At 39.5% G+C, this 21,260-nt stretch overlaps 1 protein-coding gene across 5 annotated transcripts in view; it reads left to right on the top strand.

Moving 5' to 3' along the window:
* RMDN2 (regulator of microtubule dynamics 2) overlaps window positions 1-21,260 on the top strand; it is a 54,726-nt gene that overhangs the window by 27,403 nt on the left and 6,063 nt on the right. Inside the window, exons 7-10 of one of the 5 annotated variants that reach the window (XM_075412706.1) lie at window positions 591-668; window positions 9,376-9,474; window positions 11,191-11,244; window positions 11,333-11,413. In XM_075412706.1, the coding sequence (XP_075268821.1) occupies window positions 591-668; window positions 9,376-9,474; window positions 11,191-11,244; window positions 11,333-11,413 (312 nt within the window). The other 4 variants (XM_075412708.1, XM_075412711.1, XM_075412709.1 and 1 more) reach the window with 4 other exon arrangements.

The following is a 21,260-nucleotide window of genomic DNA, read 5'->3' as shown; positions in this document are numbered from 1 at the left end:
GCTTTCGTTAGTAAATTAAAGAGAGAAATAAGGATACTCATGACCTGTAATGAAAACGATTTTGGAAGAAGCACCTCATTAGATACTTCATAGGTTTTATGGTTCCACTATGAACAGAATCGTTTTATTTTCTGAATTTCACATTATAGTCATTTACCATTTCATTGGGGCAGTCACATTCCAAGGTGGAAGAGACTGTGCTTCAGTGATGGGTGCTGCCATGTAGGATCTATCAAAGAGAGTGGCTGCATTCTCACCAATTCGGTGTGTGACAGTTTCCTAATACTAACTGTAAATAGATGAATTTGGTTCAAATTGTTGAGTCCTTTGAATGAACATGAGAGCCGCTTAGTCATGTTCTAAACACAGTATGCCTTCTTATGTTGTATGTAGAGTTGCTAAATAATTTTGTTTGTGGTTTCTGTCCACAAGGAAAGGGTTTGCTAGTGAAAATACTTTTAAGTTGTTAAAAAAGAATTGCAGCAGAAGAGAATTTCTGAATTTGTTTATGATTTACAGCAAATTTCTTAGACTGTAAACACACTTTGCCAAACAAACATCTGAAGTGACACTGATTTTCTTTCTAATAGGAGCACCTAGACAAAGCAATCGAACTTAAGCCTCAAGATCCTTTTTTATATTACCTAAATGGAAGATGGTGCTATTCAGTAAGTTGTTTTTTATTTAACATATACATTGAGCATACTGAAAAATTATAATGTATTTGAAATGAAATAGTGGGACTTAAGACCAAGTAGGTGTTTACTGAAGTAGGCATTTTGAGCTAAATGAAGCAGTACACTTACATTTCCTGAATTAACTTTCCCATGAGTGGTGTTAAATGCTGACCATTCTTGCCATGTACATTCAGTAAGCTGTGCTTGCATGTCCTCATTGTTGTGTTCAGGTTTCTTATCTGAATGTAGGGATGAAAAGTAACTGACATTTGGGCAGGAGGAAGGGTGACCTCTAGTATTGTATGCCTTGATTTCAGTTCTTTATTCTGCCGCAGACTTTCTGGGTGACCTTGGGGTGGTAACATAGCCTTTTGGTGACTTTATTCCCCATCCATAACTGAAGTTAGGGGCACTTACGTGCTGTGGGATTATGGCTGTGGCAACAAGGCTAACATACCAGCTTGGTAAATTCCAGGGCAATGTCATAACAAAGATGCAGACATAAAAATCTATAGTTCGCCAAGAAGTTTTGCAAGAGATACAATTTGTATTATGCCAACACAACGTGTACTTTTAACTGTTGTGTTAATGACAGAGTGAGAAGTACTCGTATATGAAAAATTAAAATAATTGTTTTACAAGCTTAGCTGTTGATTAATTTTTTTTTTTAGAAAAATAATGCTTGTGCTTGTCTTATTCTTATGCCCAGATCTTTGATGGCTCAGGTGGCTATCCTTATTTCTTCATCTTTAGGGCTGTGAGGAATCTTTCGTCAGAAGAAAATTTGCTTGCATAGTCTATGCTGTAAAAGATCACTGGGAGGCTTCTCAGAATAGTGACTGCTAATGCACGGTGAATTCCAGCCCTACCTTTTTCCTCCAGCTACTTCCAATGCTAGTCACTATGAAGTGCCTGCAAACTGGAAAGAAGGAGTTGCTCTGATACATTGCAGCCTTTGACTTTATCTGCAACAAGACTTAATGCAAAGTAATCTTTCAGCAGTTTTTTCAGATCATATATTTCACTTTCAAAGAGCTTTCAGCAACTACATTTTTTTTTCTGTTGATTTGAATAAGGAACGACACCAGCTTTTTCAAAGAGCTTTTCATTTTGGTTTTCATCACACTGTATTCTTGATTATCAGCATTAGCTATGCGAAAGTGAGTTGCTGAAGATTGTCCTATAGTATGCTTGCTGTTCTGCCTTTGGAGGGCATCTCTCTCGCCAGTGATTCCTTAAGCACTTTTATACCATACTGTGCCAACAGCTGACTGCAGCTTCCGTTTGTGTCAGACTCTGCCAGATGTTTTTCATGGGTTATTTCTCACTTGAGCTATCACTTTTGGAAACTTTACATGTAGTCTCAGTATACCTCACTTTGTTCTTATTGCACTGTTTTTTTTACTCGTTTCATTTTAGTGGCAGTCACCACTTCCTGACTGGTACATGTGGTTTCTTGTGCTATACCGTTACAAACTCATGTTCCACACTTGAAGCATCTATACAGGGCTTGCTTACTGAATGTTGAAGCAACAGATTAGCATTTGCTTTAGGGTATGACCTGACCTGCATTTTATTAAGTGAAACAGTCCACCTAAACAGTTGTAGCCACTGAAATACTTAAGGATTGAGTCCTTTTTTCTTCTTCTTTTTGTTTTTTTTTAATTCTTGCTTTGTGTGACTGTTTTGATGGCCATGACAAAATAGTAAGCTGAAACACTTAGAAAAGATTTTCATAGTTACAAATAAATGCAAGTATAGAACTGAATATCATTTTGTTTTAACTTCTGGGGCTCTCAGCCCTTAAACCTTTCTGTCAGTTGCACACTTTCAGTAGCAGGATGAAGCCATCATTTGGGAACATTAGTTTTGAGGCTCTACTATGGAAACTAGATCTTAATCCTAGCCCAGTTAAGTTGGTGATATCCTCATTAATTTTAGCAGGTTGTATGAGTAGGTTTCTGTGCTGATCCACGAATACAGGTTTTGGCCATGCATGTGATGTAGATAGTCGTAGAGGCTTCTGGAAGGTGTGGCAAATTCCTTGGTCCTGTTCTGCAGACTGTGGTGTTTCATGCTGTGGTAACTATCCCAAAAGTAGACTTGGCCGTGGCATTGGTTCCAAATACTTCTTCAAGGTAGAGGTCGTGATAGGGTGCTTGAAAAATACGTTTATCACTTCTCTATACAGGTACCTGTAGATGGAGCGATAATGCTCCTCTTAGACTTTCCGCTTTTTCTGTTTAGTGTAACGGAGGTTCAGGCTGGGAAGGCTGTGTTGTCCAGTGTGAGGAAATTAAAGAAGAAAAAGGGATGACTGAGGAAAGAAGCTTAGCTTTTGTATTTAGCCTAGCTGACTTTGGGGTCCAGTTAGGACTGGCCGCAATAGTTGTTCTTTCACAAATGTTGCATCCAGGGGCATTATTGTCTGGTTTTAGTTGCATATTCTTCTACTGAAGCAACGTAGTTAAAAAAGATAACTAGGCTTTGATAACGTTTTTGGGAAACGTGATGTGCTGAAGTCTTCCTGGTGTAGTCAGACGCTTCCCATTCACTACCCATTTAGTGTTGGGGGATCCTGTTACTATCTTCTAGTGCTGTTTTTGGGCTGATACACTGAAAAATATAGGTATATCAGACTACAAAAGGGGATGCTTTGAGTGTTGTAAATCTGGGCTCCAGTTCATTTTCACAAATGAAAATCAGTTGAACAGACTTTTAAGTATAGGGGAGGCAAACGGAGAAGATTTATTAAAGACTGAAATCTATAACCAGAGACTTCATGCTGTACTTGTAAAGCTATTTGATTTTTGGAATTTTGCCAGAATCTGGCTCTGACTGCCATTGCTCACTTTCTTCGGTGTAACACAGTCCTTTGCGAAGAGCAGTGGTGTGGCAGCGCCAAGTTTCTTACTCAGCAGTTACTCTTGCTGGGACAGATCCAAAGCCGATGCAAAGCATCATAGCACCTTCCAGCAGGAAGGATGAGCTGGATTTTCACTGCCTCGCAGCAGTGGGGTTTTGTCTCTGACGCAGATCTAGTGACAGTTGTGTGCCACCTTGTCTAAAAATTGATTTTTGCTGTTTCTTATTTCTTTTGCTATCGTAAAGCCAGTAAAGCTATACAAAAGAGGTGGATTCTGTTCTAACATGTGATCTTAACTTTATTAGAAAATTACTCTGGCATCACAGTCAGGTAGGCAAAATTTTCACCAATTGTTTCATAGATGCCATGATGGGCAAAATTTTGCCTGTGAGACCTGCTGTGTATACAAGAAGCTGCATATAGCTCTAATGTTTTTTTTTATTTTGTTTTGCAGAGGTGACAAGGGGAAAAAAAAATACTTATTTATGCATTGAGCAAACTTAACACCACTAGTAATAGATAGTAAACTAGTAAACTGCAGAACCCTACCAAATGTTATTTTAATATTTCTTTTTCCAGTGGTGATATAGATTTCTATGTACAGTGTAGCTTTAGTGATAATGTTAGGAAAAGATGATTACTGTATAGTTGTAATGAAGATACTTTAAAATATCTAATAAGCAATGTAAACCAGTGTTTAGTATGTAAAAGCGATGTTACTATTCCAAAGAAAAACAACTGTAGTGATATAATTTTTATTTAAAATGTCTTTGGTGGTGGACAAAATTTCTTCTTCTCAGCCTTCTGTGACAAAAATGCTTTGTCAAGTTTCAAGCCTTTCAAGTTTCAGCTTTGTTTTTGTTAAGTGAAAGCGAAAACTACTTTGCTCTTCAGATCAGCAAGAAATATTTATTGAAAGTGGATTATCTGTTGTGCATGGTGTGTAGGCATTAGTTTTCTTTCCTTAGAGTTTTGGGCACAATTATCTAATAATCCTTTATAATTGTGTGTTCATGGGGTTTTTTAGTGTCTTAATGTTTAAAATAGCTTTATAAACAGAGTAGGTGTCTAATTAAAACTTAAGGCTACTTGCCATTACAGGACTGGCACAAAACAGTTAGCGTATACTTGTGAAAGTGGATCAGAGCCTCTGGTAGATGCTAGTGGGGTATTAAAAATTAGAAGTCTTGATATTTTCTTTTTGCAGGTTACATGCCGTGTGTTGGATTCATCTCTGGTGTATCCCAGTATCTGTTTGGGTTACATCAGGGAACAAATTGATTCAATTCCTTTGTCTGTGTGCTCTGTAAGTCTGCTCCCCTTATTGGAAAGTGAAAAGCCCAGGGAATTCAAGCTGGATAAATGCCTAGATGCCTGTGCAGACTGTCCTGGTTCCTCAGCTGGCAAGAAAAAGAATATTTGTGTTGGAAACCAGTATTTTAAAACTGCTATCCAGTTACTTAATCTCTTCCAGAAGTCAAAACATTGCAAAATTATTTAATACAGTTTTACATTAATATATTGTAATAAAAAATATCCCCAGAGAGTTGGGTGTTTTTTTTTTTAAGTAGGTGCCATTAATATTTTACTGAAGCTGGATCAATAGGATGATTTTCCTTTATGGAAGACAATTGTGTGATCTCTCTTCAGTGAGCTATTAGCAAGGAAACATCGGAGAAGGAAATCCTTTAGGGCTGCAAGTCAGTCTTGGCTGAATTTTCAGTCCAAGCGGGTTAGTTTCCTTGGTACCAACATCCTGGAATTTGAAAAGAACTGTCAGTAGGCAGGGTGTGCGTCTCATCGAAACCAGACAGAAGACAAAACGAAAAACAAAACTCCAGCCAGTGTTTTAGTTCGTATGTGATTTTTTTTTTTTATGATTCTAGGCTAAGGAAGAGAAAGGGATGTTAGGAAATCCCTTTTCCCAATATTTAGGGAGGAACCACATTTTCTACCTTAGTCTTCAGAGGAACAAGAGGCCTGATAGGAGCGTACTGGGTACGAACTTTACAGTCAGCTGCAGTTTAACTCTGTGGGTGGCTTTCTTCCATCACTGGTATTAGCAAAGATTTGGGTAGAATAAATGGATGAGAGCTTGCTGTTTGACAGATCTATAGAAGAGACTGTTCGAGACAACCGTCTCTGTTAGTTGTGGGATACTGAAGAGTGGCCTCCTCCTTGGCAGAGGCCAGGCTGCTGTGGTGACCCACTCCCCTCCAGCCCTAGGGAAGTTCAGGAGTTGGCTGATGATCTCTCAGGCCCTTGTTTTTTGCTCTTGAGCAAGTGGGACTAGCTCTCCTCATGTACAGCAGCTGGGAGGTGATGTTCCTCAAATGATCCAAATACATGAAAACCTGATATTCTGTGGAGACGCAGTGTTCCTTGCAGTGCTCTTGTGCATTTTTGGGCTGCTGAGGGACTGACGTCAGGGCTTGGGAGACCTAAAAAACCAGAACTCAGTCAAGGTTTGGAAATCATCTGTAGGGCCAAGGCAATCTTAATTCTTTAGTTTTGTTGTTGTTGTAGCCATTACTTGCTGCAGTAGTTGTTTTTCTTATTACTCCTTGCTGTCCTGTACTATTCTTGGAACACGCATTAAGTGAAATCATGGCTCCACTGAAGTTGATGACAGTTACAGTCTCTTTGTACTTGATTTTGTATGGACCTCCAGATATGCTTTGCACTGTAGAAGTCAAATTTGCACTACACTAGAGCATGCTGCACCAGGGTTTCTGCTGGCTGTGCTTGCTCACACACAGAGAATGCTTAATGAAGTTAGTTGGTGTAGTAGGAATGATGTTTCCATTTCACTGAACATGGCATAAAATTTACTCTAATAAAGTTGTTTCAAATTAAAGACTGTGCTTGTGTGTGTTTAGGGGAAGGATATAATTTCCTGTTCATCATTATTGCTCCAGGACACAATTTTCTGTCTTGGGTGAAACAGGTCTTTTCCATTTGTCCCACCCCAGTTGTAGGGGGTACAGACTGACTCAGGTAGGGACATGGTTAAGCTGTTTGATGGGATTTACCTCACCTGTCTTTAGCCAGCCAGAAGGTATTATTGCCAATGCTCCTTTTGTAGTTGAAGGAAAGGAAGAAGAGGAAGAGAGGAGTGTTCATCCCGGGCTAATGTGCATGGAGAGGAATTGCCTAGTGGGAATGCTTCTCTCTGTATTGACCATGCAAGGAATCTGGACAACTCATGTAAACCAGGCACTTCATGTATGGATGGCTAAGGTTAGCTGCAATGAACTCATCAAGCCAGTGGCATGTAATTCTGACTGCTCAAAACATTACAGAACTCTCAGACTGTCTGTGTAATAGTCAGGAATGCTGAAGCCAGTGCACATTAAAGAAAACTCACTATTGTGCATACGTGCATTTCACTTTTGAACATTGTTTTAGGTTGGTGGGATTTGTAATGTAGAAATGGCCAAGTGCACTTATGTTTGGGCTTCTTTAAGTGTGGATACTCCAAAGCAGCACCCAAGCCAGACAAAATAAGGACTAAAACCTCAGTAAAACAGTTGATTAAGTCTTGTAAGAAAATAAAATGACTGCCAGGAAGAACTTGTGTTTTCAATAGATAATTATAACTCCACATGGAAAAACTGCAATTTTGTTTCCTGCCTATTGCATAACAGTAGACACGTGTGTGGTTAATTGTGCAGGGTATGTGTATCTCCAGGGCATTTTGTAGTCTCGCAGAGAACTGTGTAAGCATATACATTCCCTTTATTTTTTTCCCCTCTTTTCCTCCCTCTATAGGCTGCCTCTATCTTGATATGATGGGCCTAGAAATATAGAAAACGCCTTCCTCCTCAAAAAAAAGCAGAGAACACTACAGCAGCAGATTGGCTGTGAAGAAAACAATACTTTTGCAAAAACCCTTTTAATATATGTTGCAGAGTATGTCTCAGAAACTATAGAGCAGCTAGGGAAATGAAGCGTGTGAGGAAATTGTGTACATACCTACAACCTGATGTTTTAACCAGCATGCTGCTGTTTGTAACACAGTGTGAACGCACTGCAGTGCAGAGAGGGGAAACATCTTGTTGTTTCAACGGGTAAGAACTCTGGTATTGCTGAGGAGCTTTTGTAAAACCCACTTTATTCCCTTAAAAAAGGCTTCAAGAGTGGGATATGTGTGAGAGAGAATGAAAAAAAAGCTTCATTTTCTTACTATTATTTCTCTCTGGAATATAATTTTTAGTGGGTTTGTGTCAGAGACTTACTGACGGTGTTTAGCAAGTAAGGCATTGGACTCTGCTGAACAACCAGCAAGACTTGACCAGGATGCCTTCTGTCTCCAGGCCATGTTGCTCTGGTGTAGCTGGAGTCACTGGGGCCAGATGGGAGAACGTGGTCCTGTGCATTTTCCTGTGGCGTGCTCGCCTGAATTTGTACTCTTTGCTGTCATATTTTTAGGACAGTTTGCAACAAGAAATACATCGAGCTTGATGTCTGTTCAAAAGAGAAGCATTCTGGTTGATGGCTGTGGATAGCTGTGCATGGATGGTTTCTTGTATTTTACCGTAATTAACTGACATCTACTGGATAATTGCCGGATTTAGCAGGAGAGGGCGCGGGGAGCAGCAACAGCCCTGAAGAGACTGGGAAGCCAGGGAATTACTCAGGAATAATCTAAAGCTATCCAAAACTATTTAAATTTTTACAACAGTAGAACAGGCTTGAGTTCAAGGCTCAACTCCGTTATTTGAATCGCATCTCCCCCTGTAAAAGACATGTACTTATGCAACTCATTTTTCACCTCCAGGTCTCCGATGAGACGCTCTCTTTCTTTGCCTGTGTGTATCCCTTCTCTGTGTTGCCTCTGCATAGATCAGGCCAGAAATTGTTAGAAAAAACCATAGAACCTTGGTTTTTACCATTTTTAATCTCAGTTGTACTCTATGACAGGAGCCATCAGTGCTGTGGTTCAAATACTGATGTGAAGGAATAAAGTCCTAGCTTTTCTTTACAGGTGTAGTAGAAGTGTCCGAAGGAGGGTGGCTTCACTGCTCTATTCAAACAGGCTTTAGTCTCACATTGCATTTCTTAGCAGCTGCATCCTTGGTTAGAGATATGGTTAGAGATGAGGTGTTTTTTTTCCAGGCTGGGTGATGGAGCCAAATACCTTATGGCAGTAACCAGACAAGCCTCTGTCAGGTGTCAGTATATGTAAGGGAAGAAGTCGTGTATACTGTGCGGCAATATGACAATTCCCTGAAGTTCTTTGACAACAGCCCATCTTCCTGCAATGAGAAGCGGTCTTTGGCAAGTGTTATCTGTAGATTTGAGGAGGAAAAAATGAAGCCTGTTTCTTAACAGTGGTTGTCACCAGCTTCTGTGTAATAAATAAACTTGTTTTTGCAAGTGCCAAAAGCACTCACATTTTGACTGTAGCAACAGCTTTTTGTAATGTTGTATTCGAGTACATGGACTACATGGTCATGCTAAGCTGTCTGCCTCATGAAAACCGTAACAGGTTTAAAGCACTATTTCTAGCCTAAGGTTTTAAAAAGTGGCAAGGTCTTATGAAACCTAAGCTGTACTTTAAACTTTATACATTGGAATAATCTCATATCAATGATGTTGGTATTTTGTCGTGTGTTTCTTAATGTGTACATTTTCCTCTTAGCAGAATCTAGAATCTGAAAGACTATGCTTTGAGCTGGCATATTGACAGTGTAAAACATTCCTGTACAGGTTCTCTTGCAAAATAGGTTGCATAAGTAGCACAGCGGCGCAGGACAGTATTTACTCCAAAACTGAGAAGCAACCCTAAAGACTTCTGATTTTTTTAATTTTTTTTTTTTTTTATTATAGGTAGCTCAATTGTCTTGGATTGAAAAGAAAGTAGCTGCTGCACTCTTTGGGACTCCACCAACTTCAACAGTAGAAGAAGCACTGCAGTATTTCCTTAAGGTAAGTCCTAGCCAAGGGTTTTCCTGTATGACTGTCTACCAGCTGCTATAAGTGACTGTTGTCAAGATGTCTGCTCAACAGATTATGTTCAGTAGCTATAAATCCACGGCCCTCCTAAATACTACAGAGCTCTGTACTAAAATATTTTTTGCTTTTCTATTTCATAATTTGTTTGGAGATGAGTGGCTAGCACCTTTTCGTCTCTTTCTTTAGTTTTAGGGAATTCTTCAGTGGCTTGCCATGTGTAATAGTTATTGGATTTAAAGTGAGGTGGATATAAATTAATTACAAATGCTATTGAAATAAATTAACCATAGAGATAACCGTTGATTTGCCTATTTCTGCAAGATGTTTAACATAGGCAAGAAAAACTTTGACATCATGACACTTCTCTTTTTCTAATCTGAAGCTTTTTCATTGAATTTCTGTGGAAACCTTTCTTGTTTGCGGAGGTGAAATTACCTTTGTAGTGAAGTAGAAAAGAAAGCTCTGTCATATAGGTCCATGTTCCTGGGCATTCTACTTGAATGCACAGTTATGACAAAACACCACATGAATGAAATAAATCTGTCTTTCAGTGTCTTCTGTACGAATCATTTCTACGTCTGGAGCTGCAAAATACAAGTTTTTCGCTTGACTGAATTCAAAACGTAAACCTCCATCATTGCAATTACTTTCAGACAGTTTCTCAAAGGAGTTGGACAAGCAGATTTTCTTCACTATCAAAAGTGCTTGTTTTGTGTGTTCTTAGGCTATTTAAAGATGGAATGATCTGCATTTTGGACAATACAATACGTTACCATCTTCCCAGTTTACCAGATTTTATCTTTAAGGTCAAACAAAGGTGGTAGGAACAATTTGAAATGTTCACTTTAGCTTCAGGGTATTTTGTGGTGGGCTGCAGTGTAACTGTGGTTTTAAGTCATCTTCTGCAACAAAAATTAAATTACTGTCTGAAAGACAACTGTTTGGGTTTCTTATTCATTTGTTTGCTAATACAGAGTTGTAGTGAAAACAGCATTGTTTCAGTCCAAGGATTACAGCTGCTATAAATGTCACTGATGTAATTTTTCTGCCCCAAAAGCTGTTTGTTGATTAAGGCTGCTTCTTGGTTAATAGATAATTGGTAAGGTTTTTACTCATCTTTTAAGCTTCTACATCCTTGATGTGTTTTAACAGGAAGACAATCCTGAACTGTTTTAATGACCTGAAATTTTCAGAAGATGGTAATGTGAAAAGAAAGGTGAACCCAGAGCTAGAAGATGTGAGTCTGTGAAAGAAAAATAATTACAAAGTTGATGAGTACAGTTCATTACCCATTACACAGACTGTGAATGGTTGGTTGCTTAGAGAGAGCAGTGTCTTCCAACCCACTGTGTAAGTGAATGAATCCGACAGATATTCTGTAGAATGATCTGATAACTTTACAAAACACTTCGAGAAAGAGGAGAGCAAGAAGTACAGAACATTTTTATGTGTTCAATATCAGCACCTCATGTGCCTGGTTTAGGATTAGGGGTTTGGATTTTCTGGTTTTCTTGAGGGGTTTTTTTGGAGTGCTGTACAGATTGTGGTGCACACAGTAGGGATGATTCAGTCTGATGTTTGAGGAAGCTTAGTGCATTACTAAAAATGCTCTGCAGACCACATAAATCTCATCACACAAGTATAGACATAGTTTTATGTCTATTTTCTTTCCTGTTTTTTATTATTTAGGCAGAAGAAATGCGTCCAGGATATTCCAAATACAATTATGTGTATTTGGCAAAGGTAACCAAGTTCTTTTAAAAATAATGATTTGTAGACTCTGGTATTCTTACAGTGGTCTGATTGGAAACAAAATGTTTTTTCTTCTCAGTGCTATAAAGATCTTGGCCAGAAAAACAATGCACTGAAGTACTGTGATTCTGCGCTGTCAATTCTCTCAGTTACTAATGAGGTGGGTATTGAGAGTGATAACTTGCTCTCTTGTGACCACTGTCTTGTCTTTGGCACCCATTATTGCACTGTCAGTAACAACATAATGTTTCACTTTTTCCTCTGAAGACAGAACCTTCCTTTTTCCTCCACTATAGGTTGGCTTGTTACAGTTGTCTTTATCAACAGCTTTAAAGACATCATTGTTAGGGGAACTGTCAGGGACTTGTCTGTGTCAGAGGCTGTCAGAAATTGAATTGCACTCTGTAATTCAGCCCATTTCATTAGACTATTTTAAGCATAAGCAGTTGAGTGTGTCACTCTAGCTGTGCTGAAATTTTGCCCCAGACCTGTTTTTGTCGGTTGAAAGCATTCTGGATTTTTGCCCTGCAGTCTCTATTTTTGCTCCTGAAAGCCTCTGGTTTATGATTCTCGTCAAGGCCTTCAGAGCGGTGTGTTAGCTGTAGCAGAGGTAGATGAGCTATTCAAGATTGCCTATGTCTTCAACCACAGTGCAGTTAGAGGCACAGTTTTTCCAGTTACATGTACTGGTACATAGTTTGTTCAAAGAGACTACTAGATTCTTTTTCAGGCCCTTTAGAGTATTTTTAGTATGTGGACGCAAAGTTTCTACAGATATTTGAGAGATTTAAAGTTATTTAATTTCTGAAATATAAACCAAGTCATGGCAAGAAGGTTCACTCTGTCTGTTCTCGTGTAGAAGCAAGTTCCATAATTACCGACCCATGACTGGAAACATCTTACCATCCTAGTGCATGACAAGTTCAAACCTGAGCTTTGTCAGCCTAAGGGACCCCCTCTGAGCACAGCAGATGTGGTAGGGAGGGAGAGCAGTGATTCCAGAGTCGAATTGGCCCTATCCCATTTAGTTCTTTGAAGTTAAGGAAAAAGACCATTAAATAGCTATGTAACTTGATTGACAATAAATGCTGTGTGTGGAGCACTAACATGTTTATGTCAAGTGTTCCTGCTGGGAAGCAAGACCACTGCATGCCTCACCAGCAGCTGCTCCTGGGTGGCCTTTATGTTTTTTGCCCAGGTTAAAGTATACACCAGTCATAAATTAAGTAATCATTGCTTAACTCAGTGTTTCTTTAAATATGTATTGGTACAGATATGACATTAACAATCTAATTTACTCTGCTTTATTCTTTACTTTCTGTTGAAATGTACCTTCAGCTTGCCTGTTACAGAATGTAAGAAAGACTGCTATAGCTTATCTGTTATTTGGTACCTTACGTCTTTGCATAAAAAGTAGGACCAGTGGTGTAATGGAGAGAGCATACAACTGAAATTGCTTTAATTCAGCCTGGTTTTTATATATCTGCACTGATTGTGCTGGAGAATTTTTTGGTTTTGCTGTATTCAACTTACTGCAGCCCAAGTAATCTTGCAATGAACTCTGAAGATATCTGGTAAAATTGCAAACAAACATATACCACGGAAAATTCTGGTGGGCAGAGGACTGCCTGTGTTTAGTGATCTGGATATCATTCAACATATTCATGAGGACTCCTTGAAAAAGTATGGAGATAGCATAGATTGCGATTCATCTTTGATGACAATAGCTGGACAAAATTTTGGTCACCCAAAGGTAGTTGCTGAGGCTCCTCCTACACTCGATGGAGAGAGATAAATGCACCCAGGTGCCTCATCCTGGCACTCTTGTCCCCTGATGGCAGAGGGAGGCTAGATGCGAAGATACCTGCAGGATGTGTACCTGGGACACCTGACTGCTAGACTGTGCAGTTAGTGAGAGGTGAATCCTGCCTCTAAATCCAGTGTCATCAGTCTAAGTGGGAGCTGGAGTTCAGTGCCTCCTGAGCAACCTGGAGGGGCTTAGTTCCTGGAAAAAGGAAGGTCCCATCAAATTTCTGAAGTACTGGCACACCTCAGGGGACCCTGAGATGAGAGCAGCAATCTGAGGGAAGGGGGTGTATTCTGGCAAGCAAGGTGGTAATGAAAATAAGAATGGTACTGGTTTGTGAACAGAAGAAAGCAGCAAATGGGCCCCCAAAATCTTTTGTCCGTCTGAAGAGGACAAGATGATTTGTCCTCCTCTGTTTTGACTAATTCTATAGCTATCACAGATTTGTCTACTTTGTCTTGTTTACTTGTGATGTGTTTTAAGTTTAGAAAAAAAAAGTCCAGGAAAATATGGCATTCGGGCAATAATGTGTAATTCGATTTTTTTTAAAAAAAAAAAAGCAGTCAGCATAAGGTAAAACCAAGTGCATTCTGAAAGGAATTACTGTAAAATGGAGATCTGGAACACAAACTCTGCTGATGCTGTTACCTCAAGTCCCATCTGAATCAGAATATTACGTGTTGTTTTGGTTATTGTGTTAGAGAAAGACTGTTAGTGATTTTGGGGGGAAACATATTGGAACTGAAGTGGTTCAGGGCTTGGAGATGTACACAGGAATAACATTTAGGTAGGTTAGTTTAAGGGAGGGGAGAAACTGTAAGGAGACTAAAGAGGCTTTGGGGAGACAGTAATGAACAGATGCTGATAAAGTGCCTGAATTGACTACAGCCCGGTGAAAGATGGGGTTCTGGTCTGAAACAGAAAACGCAGGTCAGCAGCAGTGAGGATTTTTTTCAGTTTGCCACAGCACAGAATCTCAGGGTTGTCAGCAGTGTGGTATGTTGTCACAGTCATGTGAAACCCATCATTCCCAAGTGTAATCATAGTTTCTCATGTGAGCTTTCTCTCTTTCTTCAGGCAGGGGAATTCCTTTATTGTTTTTAAATGTTGGCTTCTACTGAGAAAGATGTATATGTATAAAGGCATAAAATCAGGAGCAGACTGAGAGACAAAGTTGCTGGAAAGGTGCCACATTGAGGAATTGTATAGTATTTCATGATACAAATCATCCTGCAGCAGAAGTATGAAAATAATAGTAGACAACGGTTTACTTTATATCAGTTCTGAGCATCCACAGTTTCCAGTGACTTCAGTGGGAACCAGAGATGGTCGGCATCACTAAAATAGCCCATAGCTCGTTTTAACCCTCAGGTCAAACTCTCAGCTGGTCTAACTCAGGGCACTTCTTCGACACTTTGTCTAGGATTCATTTCATGTAACATTTCATGTCAAGTGAGATTATTTTTGTCCTGAATGTTGTATCACATCCAAAGATCCCTTCTGTACATCTCTTCTACCACTTAGAGAATATGTTTCTAATTCAAGGGGTAGAGGGGCTTCCAAACAGAGGTAATTCTTGTTAAAGAAAAAAAAAAGAAATCAGATGGCCAGTTTCAGCCCTATTATAAACCCTAAAAAGGATACCAAAGAAATCATCAAAGAAGAGACAACTTGAATGAATGACTCCTGTACGTCCTAATGCCAGCACATTTTTAACTAATCAGTCTATGCATTTTGTTTGTTTGTTTGTTTGAAAAGGAAATGCAGGAGATTTGGTGCAAATTACATCTGGAAAACAAAACTGATGTTACAGTACTACTTTAGAGACCTTTCTCTATCCTCTTTACTCTAAACAATAAAGTCCAATGAATCATACGGTCCTTCCTTGGCCATAAATACTGTCATACTGTAGAGCAGTACTTCACTGCTGGAGGTGCACGGGACGTTAAATTGTCCTGCTTTTCTCTGGTTGCTGTCCAGGTGGATAACCTCAGGGTCCTGGGAAACATTCACCCCTTCAGTAAAAGAGATCCTAATGTTCAAGGCTGCTGTGAGTTACTGGAAAGTGCATAACAGCTGCTCTGTTTATCTGGTAGCTGTTGCATTACCCTTGCTGAGACTCATTACTTTGTAGTGCTCTCAAAGCCTTGGTGAGTGTGACTACATGAAGGGCTGTCAAAACCAGATGTGGTGGACTACTGTGAGGGGAAAAAAAATACTTTTTTAAATTTGGGGAAAATAACATAACTTAAATTTGAAAACATGAGCATTCGTCTTGCATCTAGAAAGACAAAACAAGTGGGGGGGGTGTTTGATTAGACACAGCACTTTGCATGTAAGGGGAATAGAGACTATCTTCTTGTTTAAAACAAAGATTGTTGGGTACTTTAAAGGCTGGAGCTTCTAGTAAATTAAAGTCTCAGTGTAGGATTATAAAGTATAATAGTAAAGAAATTATTTTTTCTTGTATCTGGGGATGAGCATGGGTGTGAGAGTGCACTCTGTGGACCAGGAAGCTCACCACAAAGGGATTAATAGCCTAGTAGAGAAAGAGATTAAAATTTCAAGGTTCTGGTGTCTATGACGTTTTTTGCAAATGAATCTAAAAAGCAGCAGTTATATTACAAAAAATGTAGTCTTAGAAGAGCTGAAGACAGCAAAGCAGGAAGAATGCAAACACTCCCTCCTTCCCAGCAGTTACAAGTGATGGCAATTCGTGGTTGAAATTAACAAATGAGAGAGATTTAGCTGTTACAGGAATTGATCATCATGGCATTCATTTCTTACAGATGTGGACTGGCAGGAAGCAGAGACTTGTTAAAGACTCTGCCTTCGGCCTCAGTGACATTTGAAACTCTAGAAAAGCCCATGCGGAGGAGGAGGTAGATGTAATAATGGGCAGGAACAATGGGTGGATGTTTACACAAGAATGCAGCTGCTGAGGAGAAATCATGCCCATAAGATTTTCTTACATTTTTTTGCATCACCATAACTGATCGCCGTGATCATTAATTTACACTTTTAATATTGTCTGTAAGGAAAAGAGTGGGAGTTACAGAGGGATGGAATAGAGGGCAGAGTACAAACTTCAGCATCCATCAGTTGTTCCTGTTACAACAGACCATTTGTATACCTTGAGTTTCCCAAAAGAAGATTTTCCGAGAAATGCCTACTCCAGCCACCGTAGATAGGTCATATGTTGCAGACCTTGCTGTGATATTTCCAGCAGATCTTGTTTGAAGCTGCTGTGGTAATCTGTCCTTCTAAGTAAGATTTTGACGTGAAAAAATAATTTGCTTTTGCAGTGGGGGGTACAAATTATAACTTGTTTGTGAAAAAACTACCCATTGAAATTATATGAATAATTTGGGTTAACCTTATTAAAAATGTTTTTGTTTTCTCATCAGACAGAACATTTTCTTTTCTCAACATCATTGGCTCAATACAAAATGTCATTGTTTTCAGAGAATATTCGTTCCTTTAGATCTCATGCACATTTGTTCTCCAAATGCCAAGCAAAAGTCCATGGTGCTTCAATTACAAAATAATAGAAGTATTCAGTTTTTGTTAATTTTGACTGTTTGTGGAGTTGAACAAGAATTTACTAATAGCTACCACCAATCCAAAGTTAAAGTATCTTTTGAATATACTTTAAAAAAATATTCCTTAATTAGTGATTCTGTTTACATTCGATATGAGTGCTTCAAGCTCAGGGAATGGGTCTTTCAAAAACTCATTATAAAGAGATCAGATTTTGAGCTGTAAAATGCTGGTAAAAAATGAGATATTTGTAAAAGAGCCGCTAAAAGAATTTGAGACCGAATGTGAGACCTCCTATGTTTTACATTATTTTGCACTTCAGAGCATACAGTCTATTTTTCTTTATCTTATTGATCAGACTGATTTGCCGTATGCGTGTTTTTGAAGTTCTTGCCAAAAGGTTTGTTTGCTTTGTCTGCTTATTCTTTCTCCCCCTCCAAAAACGATTCCAAAAAAGATGAAGATATTTTTTGTAGTGTAGTAGTTTCATGCATAAGGATAAAGTCTATCCTGATAAATACTGAGCCTATTATATTTATGATTAAATTGACTAGTTTATCACGAAGTATTCATTTCAACATCCTGTCCAAGGTAACGCAGTTTTAGCATAGCTCTTAGTGCAGCAAGGTGGCTCAACAGATGATTCCTCAAAGTGTGGAGTGTATCTCCTCCGCTGGCGCACTGATGATGCAGGGGGAGAGGGGGACAAGTACTCACGGAGGTGGTGGTGCCCTGCAGCGTTAAGAAGTTCACAGCTGGCTTCCTATTTTTGCAGAGTGGCTGGGGGAAGTCAAGCTTCCAGGATTTTGAGATAAATTGTCTCAGAGTCCATACACAGGCTGAAGAAGAGCCTCAGCAGGCATCTTTCTGAAGGGGCTATAACTAAGCGTGATCGTGTTCAAGCCTTTTCAGTCATGACTGCACGGAAGGAAGGGCTGTAGGTCCCACCCTGTTGCACAGAAAGAGGGGGATGTGTTGAACACCGAAAGCTCCATGTTGTGTACAGTAGTAAAAAGAAACCAGATTACAGATGAAACTTAGTCTTTTACGTTAGGAAAAAACTAGTAGATAAAAATTTTACACAACTATTAATTATTATAAATTGAATTCTGCCATTTTGTAATTTTTCAACAGCAGTCCTCAAGCTAGCTGAGCTGTTCATGCAGTCTTCTGGGTGTGAAAGGGGGTTTCTCCCTTACTTGAAGTATAATCAGAAAACATGGAATTATTGTCAGCTACGTATTTTAAAGCTGTGCTTACCGTGATCCTAAAAGCCTTGAGAGGTCATGGTTCATCCCCAGAGGAAGATACTAAAAATATGAAAGAACATAAAGTGCCCCAACTTGCATCATTGAAAAGTCATACAGACGCTTGCAAGTGGAGGATTGCATTGGTTTATTGAAATATCTAAGGGGGAAAACGGCATTATTTTGCATACAATTGCATAATACTTACTGCAGTCACACCATCTGTGAGAGTCTGTCATGAAACTGAGAATGGGTAGCATACAGCAATATAATATGATTTATATTGTCCACAAGAGCTATTACTCTCTAATTAACAATCATTGTGCATGTTCAGTAGTCACTTACAGTCCAGGATTCCTCCTGGAGCCGCGAAGGAACGATGCAGCTGTGCCCGAAAGCAGGGGTGGCTCTAAGTACCTCGTTGCTGTTACAGCATATCAGAGCACAGCTTTGGACCACCCTTGCAGCCCAGCTCATTTAATACCATGCAGCCCTGCTGACTTCAATGAAAGCCTACAGGATGCTTCTCAGCTTGGGGTTTGGCAGTGGTTGCACAGAATTATGTTATAGTTGGCTGGTGTAGCCGTTCTGGCTGTGGTCATGGGGTTATATCGTTCTCTGTTGACAGTTGGGACTTTGTCAACAAGTGCACACATATGCAGTGCCTGCGTTGAATGTGTTTAGTTCATAAGGAAATAATTAGCAGAGATGGAAGGTAAAATCATTATCTTTCTGCCTCTGCTTTAATTGCCATTTAATTTTTACATGCACATTTATATGTGTATGTCTGTGTGTATATATATTTACCAAGAAATTTTTTCAACAGAAATTAACTGTCAAAATGTGGTCTACCTCCATTTAAGCCAACATTCCCTTTTGCCCACCAGCTCTCTTTTCTGTCTTGCTCTTGTTTTCATCTCTCTCTTCCCTTCTTCAGTTCCTGGCCTCTCAGGTCCTTTTTCCCTGTGCATGTCCCCTGTGGATGATGCAACATAAAAGAAAAGCAACTAAATAGGAAGAGGGGAGAATACAGTCACTGACCATGTAATTTGAATACCTTTTGTGTGGCAGTTTGCGGTACATTTTGAACTCATATTCAACTCTGAAAATGATAGGTGAAGTGTTTAATAAATGTAAGCCTTGACAGTTGAAAGTCAAGGCTGAAAATGGCTGTGTATGCAGCCAGGCCTGAACTAAGCCTCCAGGTGAACAAATGGGACTGACGCAAATATATTGCATTCGTCCTACAACTTGTGCTTCTTCCTCTCCCTGCTGCGCTCTAGAGGGAGATCAGAACCTGCTCATCTTAAAAAGGAAAAAAAAAGCTGACCTGAAGTTCATTTTTAGCTCAAAAAAAGCTCATTTTTAGAAAGCCACAGACCCAGAAATTGGTGCTGAAGAGAGCTGGCCAAATACAGGATTTATGGCTTTGTTTTCCCACTAACAGTCAAGCTTTGGGCATTAATGAAGTTTTCATTCTTAAAACTGGAGAGTGCTATGCTGAACAGCATTGTGGCTTCTCTCTTCTTTTAGCGTGACGCACCTCTTGGTCTGGAAGGACTCTGTCCAAAGGTGACATAATGGTTACCTTCCCTGGCCATTCTCAGCTTTGTTTTTGGTGCCATTACTGATTTTTTAAAATGCTTTTGCCATCTGAGTTCTTATTACTGGCTAGAAGCCACTGGCTCAATTAACACAGCCCGTTAAGTAGTGTAAAACAATTGTAATTCCTGCTTTTACTGATGTAGTCTTGTTTAGAACTGGCAACCCAGAGGTGGGATGCTTTGCACGTTTGCAGTTTTTTCTCCAGCTAGTTCTTAGAACAATCGTGGATTTGTTTCATTCTTTTTCCTAAGCCCAGAGGAAGATTCAGGAAAGACTGCCCATTATTTTTGGGACCTTTGCAACTCATTAAAGCTCATTGCCCAATGTAATCCTTCGCTTCTAAGGAGAGAGACAATTACACAAAGTTGCTTGGAGATTTTTAAAATGCTGTATCATGCAAAGTGAGTAAACAGTCCCATCAACCATTCAGATATAAGAAAACTTGCATCTTTATCATTTTCGGCTTAGAATAGTGTGAAAAGAGTAGGGCCAGACACAATGAAACCTTTTTCATTTTCTTAGTAGCATGGGACAGTATCTGGCTTTTTACTTTTTTGTTTAATGGAGTTTAGAATAATTTTCAGAAGTCGGCCACGGTCAGTACAGAAGAGAGTATGTTTTCCCTGAATATTGAGGCAAATTTTGAGTTTTCCAATTTTTATTGAAAGCCACGGGCTGGTGCTCCAGGCAGCCTGTAGTGACGTGGAGTTTAAGGGGTGCTGAATTCAGTGTGACATTTCCTTCTGTAGAGGATTTTGGCAAGAGCATGCTGGCTTTGCAGTGTGTGCCTTCTAAGGCCTCTGATAAATGATTAGGCAGATAGTTTAGCCTATTGTTGCCAGTGGGAGCAAGGCAGCGACTCCAAGAGAAGTGTCCAGCTAATGTATTAATGCCTTAATCCAGACCAATAACATAATGTAGTTTGACATGTCTGGCATATGGTTTCTATCATCTCAATATTCTTCTCTATTCCTCCGTGACATTATAGACAACTAACCAAAATAAAGAGAAGCAGGAATTTCTTCACCCGTAAAATGTGTTTTAAAATGTCCTGTATTTTGTTCCAGCTTTTTGGTTGATTGGATAACGAAGTGATCCTGAAATTCAGTGATTACTTCACTGTCTGTCTGCAGTATTTTCTTTCAGAATTGCCTGTGGCGTTATCTGGGGAAGCAATACTGGTCTCTGTCATTAGAAATACTTGCACAAAATTTGTGATGTGCCAGTGCTTTTGGCTTGCACTGCTAAGCACGCATGGGTGCATTTATTGGGTGCTTGGACCCTTACCAGCCTGCAGGTATGAGGTGCTGACTTTTTAGAAATGCGGTTTTAAACCAAGGTGCATTTTGCAAGCTAGAAGTTTTGCAATGGCAAGTAAAGCAAGTGGATTATATCCAGGAGACGTCTTAAAAATAAGTGGAGTAATGGAGTTTTTTGTACTGTGGTTACATGTTCATATGCAGGTACCCTGTTCCAAACAGATTATACATGGAATAGCTAAAACATATGTCACTGGTCACTGGTGAAAGGGTCTGTGGGCTAGGTTTGGTTTAAAGCTCCTGTGCAAACTGTGCACTTACACATCAGCCTGAAAGGAGCCTTTCCCTTCTGTCCTAGGAGGTATAATACAATTTTGGCTCTGAGTGTAGCAGATTGCTTGCCATTTGCTCCTCTCTGCTGAGCCCAGTAGCATAGGCAGAGCCCACCAACACCAGTATGGAAGATACTGAGGGTGTATGCAGCCTGTGGTGGTTCTTACAGGTAGGTATGGCTGTAGGCACTGAAACCACAATCTAACCTATGTCATT

This window comes from Opisthocomus hoazin, chromosome 2 (assembly GCF_030867145.1).
Source record: "Opisthocomus hoazin isolate bOpiHoa1 chromosome 2, bOpiHoa1.hap1, whole genome shotgun sequence".
NCBI classification, from domain to species: Eukaryota; Metazoa; Chordata; class Aves; order Opisthocomiformes; family Opisthocomidae; genus Opisthocomus; species Opisthocomus hoazin.
Note: the sequence above shows the minus strand (reverse complement) of the source record. Positions and strands in the feature narration are given on the sequence as shown.